The 13,341-nt window shown below is 43.1% G+C and overlaps 1 protein-coding gene across 1 annotated transcript in view; it reads left to right on the top strand.

The window, feature by feature from the left end:
* Positions 1-7,298: 7,298 nt before the first annotated feature.
* The window catches only part of NIPAL1 (NIPA like domain containing 1), a 30,678-nt gene continuing 24,635 nt past the window's right edge, over positions 7,299-13,341 (top strand). Inside the window, exon 1 of the mRNA XM_019962708.2 lies at positions 7,299-7,504. Within this exon, the coding sequence (XP_019818267.2) occupies positions 7,459-7,504 (46 nt within the window). The 5' untranslated portion in view covers positions 7,299-7,458. The remainder of the gene's footprint in view (positions 7,505-13,341) is intronic.

Genomic DNA, 13,341 nt, shown 5'->3' on the forward strand with positions numbered 1-13,341 from the left:
CTGGGAGCACACCCACAAGCCCTTTCCTTAGAGATTATCCACGAGAAGGAGACAGGCAAAGCAAGAGGTGCTTACGAAAGAGTGTGATAGAGAGCTAAGGAAGCACACCAAAGAAGCCCTAAGATTGGGAGAGGAAAAGAGTTGGTCAAGAAAGCTTGTGGGGGAAAATTATCTCTGCTGAAATTGAAGGTAAGTAGGAATGTTGTTTTTGTATATACAACACACATACCAGGATACTTTTCTGATTTACCCAAATTTAAAAGGGTAAAAGCATGTTTCATCTTATTTCATTTTGTTTTCGCCTCCAAAGTACAATTAACTTGACCCAGTCTACCAATGGGTTTCTTTTCCTGGGACCTGCAGTAACCTTGACTGATGGAAAGAACATAGCCAGACTGGATTATCTGTTTAGTAGGCTACTTTTAGTCTGGTTCCCAGCCTTGCTTTGTCAGCTCCCTCTAAATCTTTATAATCCTATTTAAACTGCCTCTAACTGTAGATGCTCATTTGTGTGACATTGATTCTTTTGCATTTTCATTTCAAAAAAATTGTGTGATGTAAAGGATTCTGGCACTTGGCCCTAAATTATTAAATATTTGATAGTATGTCTTCCAGCACACCAAGACCTGCAGTGAGAATGGTCTGAGATGTCTTCTCAGCACTTATAACCATAATAATTAAATCTGGTGTAAAGTAAAAGTCACTAAGTAGTGTCTGACTCTTTGCGACCCCATGGACTATACACTCCATGGAATTCTCCTGGCAAGAATACTGGAGTGGGTAGCTTTTCCCTTCTCTAGGGGATCTTCCCAACCCAGGAATCAAACCCAGGTTTCCTGCATTGCAGGCAGATTCTTCACCAGCTGAGCTACATTGTTTAATGTCTGTCTCTCCTATAAAAACTGTAAACTCCACAAGGGACTGTGTCTGTGTTATTCACGACTGTATCTTTAGTGTTTAGCTCAATACCATGCATAATCATTCATTTAACAGATATTCAGTGCCAGGCTCCTTTCTAAGCACTAAGAAGTTTAATAGTAAACAAAACTAAGTTCCCACCCTCATAGAGGGTACATTCTAATGGGATAGGATGGCACAAGACAATAAACTAAGCAGTAAACACAGAAGTCAGACAGTGATTAATAATATGATAAAATAAGGCAGTGGGGAGAAGATGATTTGGGGATAAGGCAGGACAGTTTCAGATGGGATATTCAAGGAAGACCTCACCTAGCTGAGACCTCAATATAGGCACAGAGCTAGTCAAGCCTAGTTCCGGGGGGACAGATCCTGCCTGGCAAGAAAACATGTGCAAAGCTCAAAAACAGGACTGCCTTAGAGTATTTAAAGAACATCAAAGAGGTCAGATGGCTAAGTTAGAGGAAGCAAAGACAGGAGGGGAAGGAGTTAAGGTCTTAGAGGACAGATTATGTGAAGAACAGTTAGGAGGCTATGACAGCAATTCAGTGAGAGATGGCAGTGGTTCAGACCAGGATGGCAGATGTGGAGATGATGAAAAGGGGATGTATTTTTAAGACAGAGACAATAAGATTTGCTGACTGACTACATGGAGGCAGGGGTGGGGGGCGGTGTGAGTGAAAGAATGAAATCAAGGTGGACTTTAGATTTTTTGATCTATGAAACCAAATAATAGGTTGTAATTTAATGAGATAGGAAGGCATCATGAAGAACAGGATGGGGATAGAGGGAGATTGGGGGTTCTGTTTGGAAAATAAGGAGTTAGTGCATATCAGTGCATCAGTAATATTCATTGAAATAGATGAATGAAAAACTTACGTATTTTCCTGTACCTATATTTACTTTATTATTCAGGATTCCAGAAAGAGAAAGTAGAGGCTGTACAGTTTTGAGAGTAGCAATACTGATAAACAGTAGAACTGCCTTCCACTGCCCTTTGAACACAAAAGTTCTTAAATCCCATTAGCATAGTTTGGGGGTCCAGGACCCCATGATACTATAACATGATGTGGTATATACATGAAAATATGTTCTTTTCTGAAATGATCCATGATTTTCATCAATTTACCACTCCCAAATAGCTAGTATGTATCCACATTAATATAACATACATTTATTAAATATCTTTTCACTCTTCTTCATTCAGTAAACTCAGAGTTCAAAATACATAAAATGTGCAAGATTGACAAAATGCTAGTGTCCTTATTCAGTTAAGAAAAAAATGGGGAGTGTTACATGCCAGGCACTGGGATAGGGAGTGTGCATATCACTCCCTATGAGAAGCAATCTGGCTTAATAGTCAGGAATATCAGCTTTGGATGTCAGATACACCTTGGTTCAAAATCCAGTTCTTCTACTTGCTAACTGTGTTACCGAGGCAAGTTATAAAACTTCTCTATTTCATATATCATATAATAGGGAATCTGAAAAAGTGACACAAATGAATTTATATACATACTACTATATATATAATAGCTAAGCAGTAAAGACCTACTGTATAGCAGGAGAACTACAATACAATAACCTATAATGGAAAATAATCTGAAAAAGAATATATGTATAACTGAATCATTCTGCTATACACTTCAGTCAGTTCACTTCAGTCACTCAGTCATGTCTGACTCTGCAACCCCATTTAATGTAGCACGCCACGCTTCCCTGTCCATCACCAACTCTCGGAGCCTACTCAAACTCATGTCCATTAAGTCCGTGATGCCATTCAACCATCTCATCCTCTGTCATCCCCTTCTCCTCCTGCCATCAATCTTTCCCAGAATAAGGGTCTTTTCAAATGAATCAATTCTTTGCATCAGGTGGCCAAAATATTGGAATTTCAGCTTCAGCATCAGTCCTTCCAATGAATATTCAAGACTGATTTCCTTTAGGATGGACTGGTTGGATCTCCTTGCAGTCCAAGGGACTCTCAAGAGTCTTCTCCAACACCACAGTTCAAAAGCATCAATTCTTCAGTGCTCAGCTTTCTTCACAGTCCAACTCTCACATCCATACATGACTCTGGAAAAACCATAGCTTTGACGAGACGGACCTTTGTTGGCAAAGTAATGTCTCTGCTTTTGAATATGCTGTCTAGGTTGGTCATAACTTTCCTTCCAAGGAGCAAGCGTCTTTTAATTTCATGGCTGCAGTCACCATCTGCAGTGATTTTGGAGCCCCCAAAAATAAAGTCTGACACTGTTTCCCCATCAATTTACCATGAAGTGATGGGACCAGATGCCATGATCTTAGTTTTTTGAATGTTGAGTTTTAAGCCAGCTTTTTCACTCTCCTCTTTCATCAAGAGTGTGCCCTAAGTGTGGTGTCATCTGACACACACAGTAAATTAACTATACTTCAATTTTTTAAAATATTTTTTAAGTCCTCTCTATTTCTTAGTTAAAAGATATATCTAACATAGTAAGTAACCTTTCTTCCACAATGAGGTGTTCAATATATGGCTATGTGTGCAGGCTCAGTCACTCAGTCCTGTCCAACTCTTTGTGATCCCACAGACTGTAGCCTGCCAGGCTCCTCTGTCCATGGGATTTTCCAGACAAGAACACTGGAATGGGTTGTCATTTCCTACTCCAGAGAATCTTCCCAACCTAGGGATCGAATCTGAATCTCCTGAGTCTCCTACACTGGCAGGTGAATGCTTTACCACTGAGTCACCTGGGAAGCCCTCAATACGTGGTGAGATTCCTGCTAATGAGCAAACTGACTCCTTAATTATAATTTAGGTTTTCAGGTAGATCTGTTTATAGGGAGAGCACACACTAATTACAGATCATAAGCATCCAACCTGTAAAACCAGACCTACTGAATGAATAAAATAGGATTTTAGAGCCTACAGAATCACAGCCCTACCCATAAGAAGTATACGTACCTAAGTTACCATTGTGCTATTGTAACTGAAATTACACAACTCTTCATAAACTATCATGCAATTTAAAGGAAAACATTTATTATTACTGAATTTAACTGATCTTAAAAAACTGATCAAATTTTGATTAATTTTCATATATCTAAAAGAAGCTGAGTAGTAAAATTTTAGCATCTGATGTTAACAGTTGCTTAGAATACCAAACAGACTTTGGAGTCAAACTAATGTAGAGTTGCACACTGGCTCTGCCAATTAGCAAGTGTTTGTTTTTATCAGTATAGTTGATAGTTGAAGGGATCCTTTTTATCAATTAGTGGTATGGCAACCCACTCCAGTGTTCTTGCCTGGAGAATCCCATGGACAGAGGAGCCTGGTGGGCTGCCGTCTATGGGGTCGCACAGAGTCGGACACGACTGAAGCAACTTAGCAGCAGCAGCAGCAGCAGAGATATTCTACACAAAACTCTTCCCACAGGTATAGCATACATTAGAACCTCAATTATGACAACTATTAAGATATTATTTACTGAAAGGTCCTGGAGTTCACTATTAATTAATAATTACTGTTAGAGTATCAAATTTATGGTTATGTGTGGGGTGTGTGTGTGCATGGAGGACCATTTCCTACTCGAGGGGATCTTCCCCACCCAGGGATAAAAGCTGTGTCTCTTGCATCTCCTGCATTGGTAGGCAGATTCTTTACCACTAGCACCACCTGGGAAGCCCACAAAATTTCTAGTTAAACAACATAATCAAATATAGAAGGGCTCCAAAGGATTCAGAGTAGGGAAGGAACCTATCACGGAGGAGAGAGGGTTGTGTATTACTGACAGCAGTGCCAAGAGAAATAACACTTGAGTCATCACAGATTATCAATTTCTATGTGGAGAAACTTTGTACTGTTTGCTTGTCAATACAAGTCATAAAATGATGCTTAGATTCAGAAATAAATCATGAATTTTAAATATCATGTTCAGGGACTTTCCTGGTAGTCCAGGGAACCAGGTTCAGTCCTTGGTCAGGGAACTAAGATCCCACATGCCTGGGAACAGTTAAGCCCGTGCACCACAACTGCTGAACCCAAATGCCTCAGCTACAGAAGCCTGTGTGCCTGGAGCCCATGCTCCGCAATAAGAGAAGCCACCACAATGAGTAGCCCCCACCCTCCACAACTAGAAAAAGACCCCCGCAGCAATGAAGATCCAGTGCAGCCAAAGATAAATAAGTAAATAATAAAAAATTTTATTTAAAAAAGCAGAAAAATGTGATCTATAATCAGGAGGAAAACCACTCAATAGTTGCAGATCTAGATTTATATATCATCTCAAAGATACATTTTTCATTAAAAAAAAAAAATCCAATTAGCAAATGGGTTAAGAGCACAGACTCTGAGGCCTTAGTTAGCATCCCAGCTCCACCACTTACTAGCTATATGTTCACAGGCAAGTTTTTGAATCTCTATGTGCCTCCCTTTTGTTATCTGTAAAGTGAGGATTAAGAATAGTTTCTATCTATTATGATAATTTAAAAAGCAAATATTCATAAAGGTCTCAGAATATTTGTCCATATAAATGCTACATATGTGTCAGTTAACTAAGTAATAAATAAATAGTACTTTAGATCCCTGTTGACTATCATCACCAATCTTTGATAAGGTAAAATTTTCAACTCTAAGGTATAAACAAAACATTTAAATAGAAATCTAAGCTTTACAGTAATCCAAGTTTGGCATAAATCTCCCTTCCTTCCAACTTTCACCTCCCCATGCTATTCCTTCTCCACCAAGCCAATCACATGTGAAAGTGTGTACTTTGTATTGTTTTGTTTCCTGATCTTAGCATCTTAACTCCTCATCCTCCTCCTGTTTCAGCCTAAGAATAAGAAAAGCAAGATCGAGCCTCTGCTATGCAACTCCTAGGTAACAAATAGCGCTGCTCATGATTACCTACAGCAAAGGTAAGATAGGCAGACAAGAGTATTTCCTTCCCTGCCGAAGCCCCATAGCACAGAGGCACCTCATTCCTGTGGTGAGAGTTTTACCAGGAATTATACCCATATCTGCATAATGGTGCATAATGCTGCATAATGACCTGCTACCAAGCCTTCCAATGTATAGCTGGTTAAATTACTTAATCTCATTCTTTTCCTCTGATCTCTCCTCTGTAAACTAGGGGTTAACAGACTATGTTGTGGGATATAACGAGATAATACACATAAAGTGCCTACATATGCATGGTGAAGTAAGACTATCATAAACGTTCAGTTCAGTTCAATTCAATCGCTCAGTCGTGTCCAACTCTTTGCGACCCCAGGAATCGCAGCAGGCCAGGCCTCCCTGTCCATCACCAGTCCCGGAGTTCACTCAGACTCACGTCCATCGAGTCAGTGATGCCATCCAGCCATCTCATCCTCTGTCGTCCCCTTCTCCTCCTGCCCCCAATCCCTCCCAGCATCAGAGTCTTTTCCAATGAGTCAACTCTTCGCATGAAGTGGCCAAAGTATTGGAGTTTCAGCTTTAGCCTCAGTCTTTCCAATGAACACCCAGGACTGATCTCCTTTAGGATGGACTGGTTGGATCTCCTTGCCGTCCAAGGGACTCTCAAGAGTCTTCTCCAACACCACAGTTCAAAAGCATCAATTCTTCGGCGCTCAGCTTTCTTTAGAGTCCAGCTCTCACATCCATACATGACCACTGGAAAAACCATAGCCTTGACTAGAAGGACCTTTTTTGGCAAAGTAATGTCTCTGCTTTTTAATATGCTATCTAGGTTGGTCATAACGTTCCTTCCAAGGAGTAAGCGTCTTTTAATTTCATGGCTGCAATCACCATCTGCAGTGATTTTGGAGCCCCAAAAAATAAAATCATAAACGTTAGTTATTACTATTTTAATAGTAGGAATTAGTCGTTTCAGTTTGAGCATTGCCTTTCTTTTAGGGTTTAGGGCAATAACTATATGACTTAGGAAAGGGAGAGACGGAAGGTGGCAGTTTGAGCCTAGGGATTTAGGGAAAAGCTGATAATAATACAAAACAACAAACTCTCTTCTCAAGCCGCCAGAATAAACTTTACTTGGTAATCAGAGCAGAATCCAGGGGCCACAACTTCCCTGCAAAGCCGCGAACACCCAAAGCAGGGCCCTCAGAATCCCCCGGCAGAAGGCATTTCGACCAGGGAAGAGCCTGAAGTGGGCCTCAGCACAGACTTTTACATCACAAAATTTCCAGGGAGTTGACCTGGCTGGCGACTTCCACGCTCCGAGAGACGCTTTACCCCGCGAAGTGTGCCTGTGCTTCTGTTCTGCTTGGGTCCAGCAGCGGTCCCCAGGGGGCGCCCTCGCACCAACCCTCGATACCTGCGCGGGCGGACTGCAGCCTCCGCCCGCTCTGTGGGAATCAGCACCCAACCCCGCGGCTCGGGGGCGTGGCTCTAGCGGAGGCCCCACCCCGCCGCCCCCATTGGCTGAGGCTGCCTGGGGCCGGGGTCTGCGCGCCGCAGTCCGAGACCCTTCAGCTCCGCCCCAACGCGGTTACATGGGGAGCCGGAGAAGACCGGTTGCTTGAGGAGCGAGCTTCTGCGCCTGGGAAGCCCCGTCGCGGGTCATGGGGGGACAGGTGAGGCTGCCGCCCGGAGAGCCCTGCCGAGAAGGTGAGTGTCTGCTCCGGGCAGGAGGACTTGGCGTCCGGATGGCGATGAGACCCGGCGGGCGGTCGCGGGTACTTGTGGAGTCCAGAAAGGGAAACGCCGACTCTTAACGTACTCATTCATGCATTTATTCATTCTCTCAGCTGTCTACAGATATTTATTGGTGCCAACAATATGCCAGACTCTATGGGAATGCCTGAGTCGAACAAGATATACGTGGCTTCCCATTCCCACTCTAGAAGACAGGTCCATGTAAATTATGAAGAGCTGAGTGTCTTGACGGGGTGTTCAGGGTGTTGTGGGAAGACTCCCAAGTTTCATCCGAGAAAGACGCTTCCACTGACTCGGACTCACTTCCAGAGTCCGTGGTCGACGTCATCCCGTGGGCAGAGGGCGCGGCCGTGGACCCGGGGTGGGGGGGTCCAGTCTTGCGCCCCGCACTGGCTTGGCGAAGCTCAAGAACGGTAGAGGGTCAGGCGCCCTGAACACCCTCGGGGGAGGACGCTGAACAAGCCTGGGCTGCCCACCTCCCTCCTCTTTCTTTGAGAGGTGAAAACGCCTCCAACCTCTGTAGCCTCGCGTCTGACTCGCTGCAGTCACTTGGCTGCTTAAGGCGAGACCGGAACTGGGCGCGATCATTTGTAGGTTTCTCACTGCTCTGTGGCCTAGGTTTTTGCCTCCACCCTCTTCGGCTAAAGTCTTAGGGCGCCGCCCCTTGCTCTTTGCTCATGGGCTTTCTACAACTTCAGTACCGAAGGCTCATGTAACTCGGGATGAAACTAAGGACCTGGGGACCAGGCAGGCGGGGAGGGGGCGCGGGCGGACAGTTTGTATCAGGTGAAATCACAGTTTTCAGTTTGTACAGAGTCCAGAGGAAAGCTGATTTCTGGTTTACCCAGTAAGGATGTAAAGAGGGAGGGGGCAATGAGAAGCGTGGCAAGAACTCTACCTTCCCAAAACTGCAGGCAAATCCCCCGAGTTTCTCTTCCCTTGGCTCTCCCAGCTTATTCCTTGATGTGGAGAGGTATTGTTTGTTTTGTTTTTAAGGTAGAACGCAGTGAACTAGTCAGAACGGTGCCAGGAAGAGAAAGAACGAACACAGAGTAAAATGCCTGAACAATTCACAAACTATTAGAAAGTTGTAGTTTTGAAAGTGGTTATGAAGGCAGTAGGATCTAGAATTATTTCCTAGATAGTCAATCTTTGTCTAAAGAATTCCTAAACCAGTAAGTCAAACTGTTACTAACATGTCCACTGTTACTAACACATCCACCCAAGGAGGATGTGTGAATTAACCTGCTTGTTTGAACTTAGGGATGATTTTCCTGCTTTGCTTGTATATTTAGTTCCAACAAGAAATGTTCAAGCTTCATGTTTAATCATTGTTTTTTAGTCATTAAGTTCTGTAAGACTCTTTGTGACTCCACGGACTGTAGCCACCAGGCTCCTCTGTCCGTGAAATTCTCCAAGCAAGAATACTGGAGTGGATTGCCATTTCCTTCTCTAGAGGATCTTCCCAATCTAGGGATGGAACTCAAGTCTCCTGCTTTGGCAAGTGGATTCTTTACCAATGAACCACCAAGGAAGCCCTCCATGTTTAATACCAAGGGTTAACTGTAGTAATTAATTGTGTGGGACTCTGGTGGCATCACGAACTCAATGGACATAAGTTTGAGCAACCTCGGGGAGATGGTGAAGGACAAGGAACCTTGGCGTGCTGCAGTCCATGGGGTTGCAAAGAGTTGGACACACGACTGAGCACACGACTGAGACTGAACAACAACTGGGGGAAAAGACTTGAGAGAAACCAGAATTATCAGTGAAACTTCCCTGGTGACTCAGTGGTGAAGAATCTGCCTGCAATGCAGGAAATGCAGATGACTCCAATTCGATCCCTGGATCAGGAAGATCGCCTGGAGGAGGGAATGGCAACCCACTCCAGTCTTTTTGCCTGGAGAATCCCACGGACAGAGGATCCTGGCGGGCTGCAGTCCATGGAGTTGCAAAGAATCCGACATGACTGAAGCAACTGAGAACACAGGCAGTCTTCTCAGCTATGACACCCTCCTTAAGTCTTTCTTCGTCTGTAAATTGAGAATAATTCCTACAGTTTAGTTTGAGGAGTAGATGCAGGTAGGATTTTATATGAAGCAAACACTTCAGAGTCTGACCTGACATGGAGTAAAGGATCCATTTTTCATTTGTTCACTTATTCAAATGACATTGACCTAGGTTCTATTAATAGAACAGAGAGATTTGCAAGACAGTCTGGGCCTAGAGGCCCAAATAATTGAATAAGTCTTCATAATTAGGAATGAAACCAAGTACAAAATTATTTGAGACTTTGTATTTTTGTGGGTACCCATCCGCATTCTCTGGCCTCTTGGATGCAATGGTATATGTTAATGATTCTGAGATTTTACTTTTTTTTTTTTTAACTTTACAATATTGTATTGATTTTGCCATATATCAAAATGAATCTGCCACAGGTAGACATGTGTTCCCCATCCTGAACCCTCCTCCCTTCTCCATCCCCGTACCATCCCTCTGGGTCGTCCCGGTGCACCAGACCCAAGCATCCAGTATCCTGCATCAAGCCTGGTCTGGCGACTCGTTTCATATATATTATACATGTTTCAATGCCATTCTCCCAAATCATCCCACCCTCTCCCTCTCCCACAGAGTCCAAAAGACTATTCTATACATCAGTGTCTCTTTTGCTGTCTCGTATACAGGGTTATGAAATGTTCCTTTGGTATCTCTGATTTTCTTGAAGAGATCTCTAGTCTTTCGCATTCTGTTGTTTTCCTCTATTTCTTTGCATTGATCGCTGAAGAACTCTTTCTTATCTCTTCTTGCTATTCTTTGGAACTCTGCATTCAGATGCTTATATCTTTCCTTTTCTCCTTTGCTTTTCGCTTCTCTTCTTTTCACAGCTATTTGTAAGGCCTCCCCAGACAGCCATCTTGCTTTTTTGCATCTCTTTTCAATGGGGATGGTCTTGATCCCTGTCTCCTGTACAATGTCACGAACCTCAGTCCATAGTTCATCAGGCACTCTATCAGATCTAGGCCCTAAATCTATTTCTCACTTCCACTGTATAATCATAAGGGATTTGATTTAGGTCATACCTGAATGGTCTAGTGGTTTTCCCTACTTTCTTCAATTTAAGTCTGAATTTGGCAATGAGGAGTTCATGATATGAGCCACAGTCAGCTCCTGGTCTTGTTTTTGCTGACTGTATGGAGCTTCTCCATCTTCGGCTGCAAAGAATATAATCAATCTGATTTCGGTGTTGACCGTCTGGTGATGTCCATGTATAGAGTCTTCTCTTGTGTTGTTGGAAGAGGGTGTTTGTTATGACCAGTGCATTTTCTTGGCAAAACTCTATTAGTCTTTGCCCTGCTTCATTCCGTATTCCAAGGCCAAATTTGCCTGTTACTCCAGGTGTTTCTTGACTTCCTACTTTTGCATTCCAGTCCCCTATAATGAAAAGGACATCTTTTTTGGGTGTTATTTCTAAAAGGTCTTATAGGTCTTCATAGAACCATTCAACTTCAGCTTCTTCAGCGTTACTGGTTGAGGCATAGACTTGGATTACTGTGATACTGAATGGTTTGCTTTGGAAATGAACAGAGATCATTCTGTCGTTTTTGAGATTACATCCAAGTACTGCATTTCAGACTCTTTTGTTGACCATGATGGCTACTCCATTTCTTCTAAGGGATTCCTGCCCGCAGTAGTAGATATAATGGTCATCTGAGTTAAATTCACCCATTCCTGTCCATTTCAGTTCGCTGATTCCTAAAATGTCGACGTTCACTCTTGCCATCTCTTGTTTGACCACTTCCAATTTGCCTTGATTCAGGGATCTGACATTCCAGGTTCCTATGCAATATTGCTGTTTATAGCATCGGACCTTGCTTCTATCACCAGTCACATCCACAGCTGGGTATTCTTTTTGCTTTGGCTCCATCCCTTCATTCTTTCTGGAGTTATTTCTCCACTGATCTCCAGTAGCATATTGGGCACCTACTGACCTGGGGAGTTTCTCTTTCAGTATCCTATCATTTTGACTTTTCATACTGTTCATGGGGTTCTCAAGGCAAGAATACTGAAGTGGTTTGCCATTCCCTTCTCCAGTGGACCACATTCTGTCAGATCTCTCCACCATGACCTGCCCATCTTGGGTTGCCCCACGGGCATGGCTTAGTTTCATTGAGTTAGACAAGGCTGTGGTCCTAGTGTGATTAGATTGACTAGTTTTCTGTGAGTATGGTTTCAGTGTGTCTGCCCTCTGATGCCCTCTTGCAACACCTACTGTCTTACTTGCAAGAATACACAGAAGAACTGTACAAAAAAGATCTTCATGACCCAGATAATCACGATGGTGTGATCACTGACCTAGAGCCAGACATCCTCAAATGTGAAGTCAAGTGGGCCTTAGAAAGCATCACTACGAACAAAGCTAGTGGAGGTGATAGAATTCCAGTTGAGCTATTCCAAATCCTGAAAGATGATGCTGTGAAAATGGGGCACTCAATATGCCAGCAAATTTGGAAAACTCAGCAGTGGTCACAGGACTGGAAAAGATCAGTTTTCATTCCAATCCCAAAGAAAGGCAATGCCAAAGAATGCTCAAACTACCGCACAATTGCACTCATCTCACACGTTAGTAAAGTAATGCTCAAAATTCTCCAAGCCAGGCTTCAGCAATATGTGAACCATGAACTTCCTGATGTTCAAGCTGGTTTTAGAAAAGGCAGAGGAACCAGAGATCAAATTGCCAACATCCGCTGGATCATGGAAAAAGCAAGAGAGTTCCAGAAAAACATCTATTTCTGCTTTATTGACTATGCCAAAGCCTTTGACTGTGTGGATCACAATAAACTGTGGAAAATTCTGAAAGAGATGGGAATACCAGACCACCTAATCTGCCTCTTAAGAAATCTGTATGCAGGTCAGGAAGCAACAGTTAGAACTGGACATGGAACAACAGACTGGTTCCAAATAGGAAAAGGAGTACGTCAAGGCTGTATATTGTCACCCTGCTTATTTAACTTATATGCAGAGTACATCATGAGAAATGCTGGACTGGAAGAAACACAAACTGGAATCAAGATTGCGGGGAGAAATCTCAATAACATCAGATATGCAGATGACACCACCCTTATGGCAGAAAGTGAAGAGGAACTAAAAAGCCTCTTGATGAAAGTGAAAGTGGAGAGTGAAAAAGTTGGCTTAAAGCTCAACATTCAGAAAACGAAGATCATGGCATCTAGTCCCATCACTTTATGGGAAATAGATGGAGAAACAGTGGAAACAGTGTCAGACTTTATTTTTCTGGGCTCCAAAATCACTGCAGATGGTGACTGCAGCCATGAAATTAAAAGACACTTACTCCTTGGAAGGAAAGGTATGACCAACCTAGATAGCATATTCAAAAACAGAGACATTACTTTGCCAACAAAGGTTCGTCTAGTCAAGGCTATGGTTTTTCCTGTGGTCATGTATGGATGTGAGAGTTGGACTGTGAAGAAGGCTGAGCGCCAAAGAATTGATGCTTTTAAACTGTGGTTTTGAAGAAGACTCTTGAGAGTCCCTTGGACTGCAAGGAGATCCAACCAGTCCATTCTGAAGGAGATCAGCCCTGGGATTTCTTTGGAAGGAATGATGCTAAAGCTGAAACTCCAGTACTTTGGCCACCTCATGCGAAGAGTTGACTCATTGGAAAAGACTCTGATGCTGGGAGGGATTGGGAGCAAGAGGAGAAGGGGATGACAGAGGATGAGATGGCTGGATGGCATCACTGACTCGATGGACGTGAGTTTGAGTGAACT

The sequence above is a fragment of the Bos indicus genome, chromosome 6 (assembly GCF_029378745.1).
Source record: "Bos indicus isolate NIAB-ARS_2022 breed Sahiwal x Tharparkar chromosome 6, NIAB-ARS_B.indTharparkar_mat_pri_1.0, whole genome shotgun sequence".
Lineage (NCBI taxonomy): Eukaryota > Metazoa > Chordata > Mammalia > Artiodactyla > Bovidae > Bos > Bos indicus.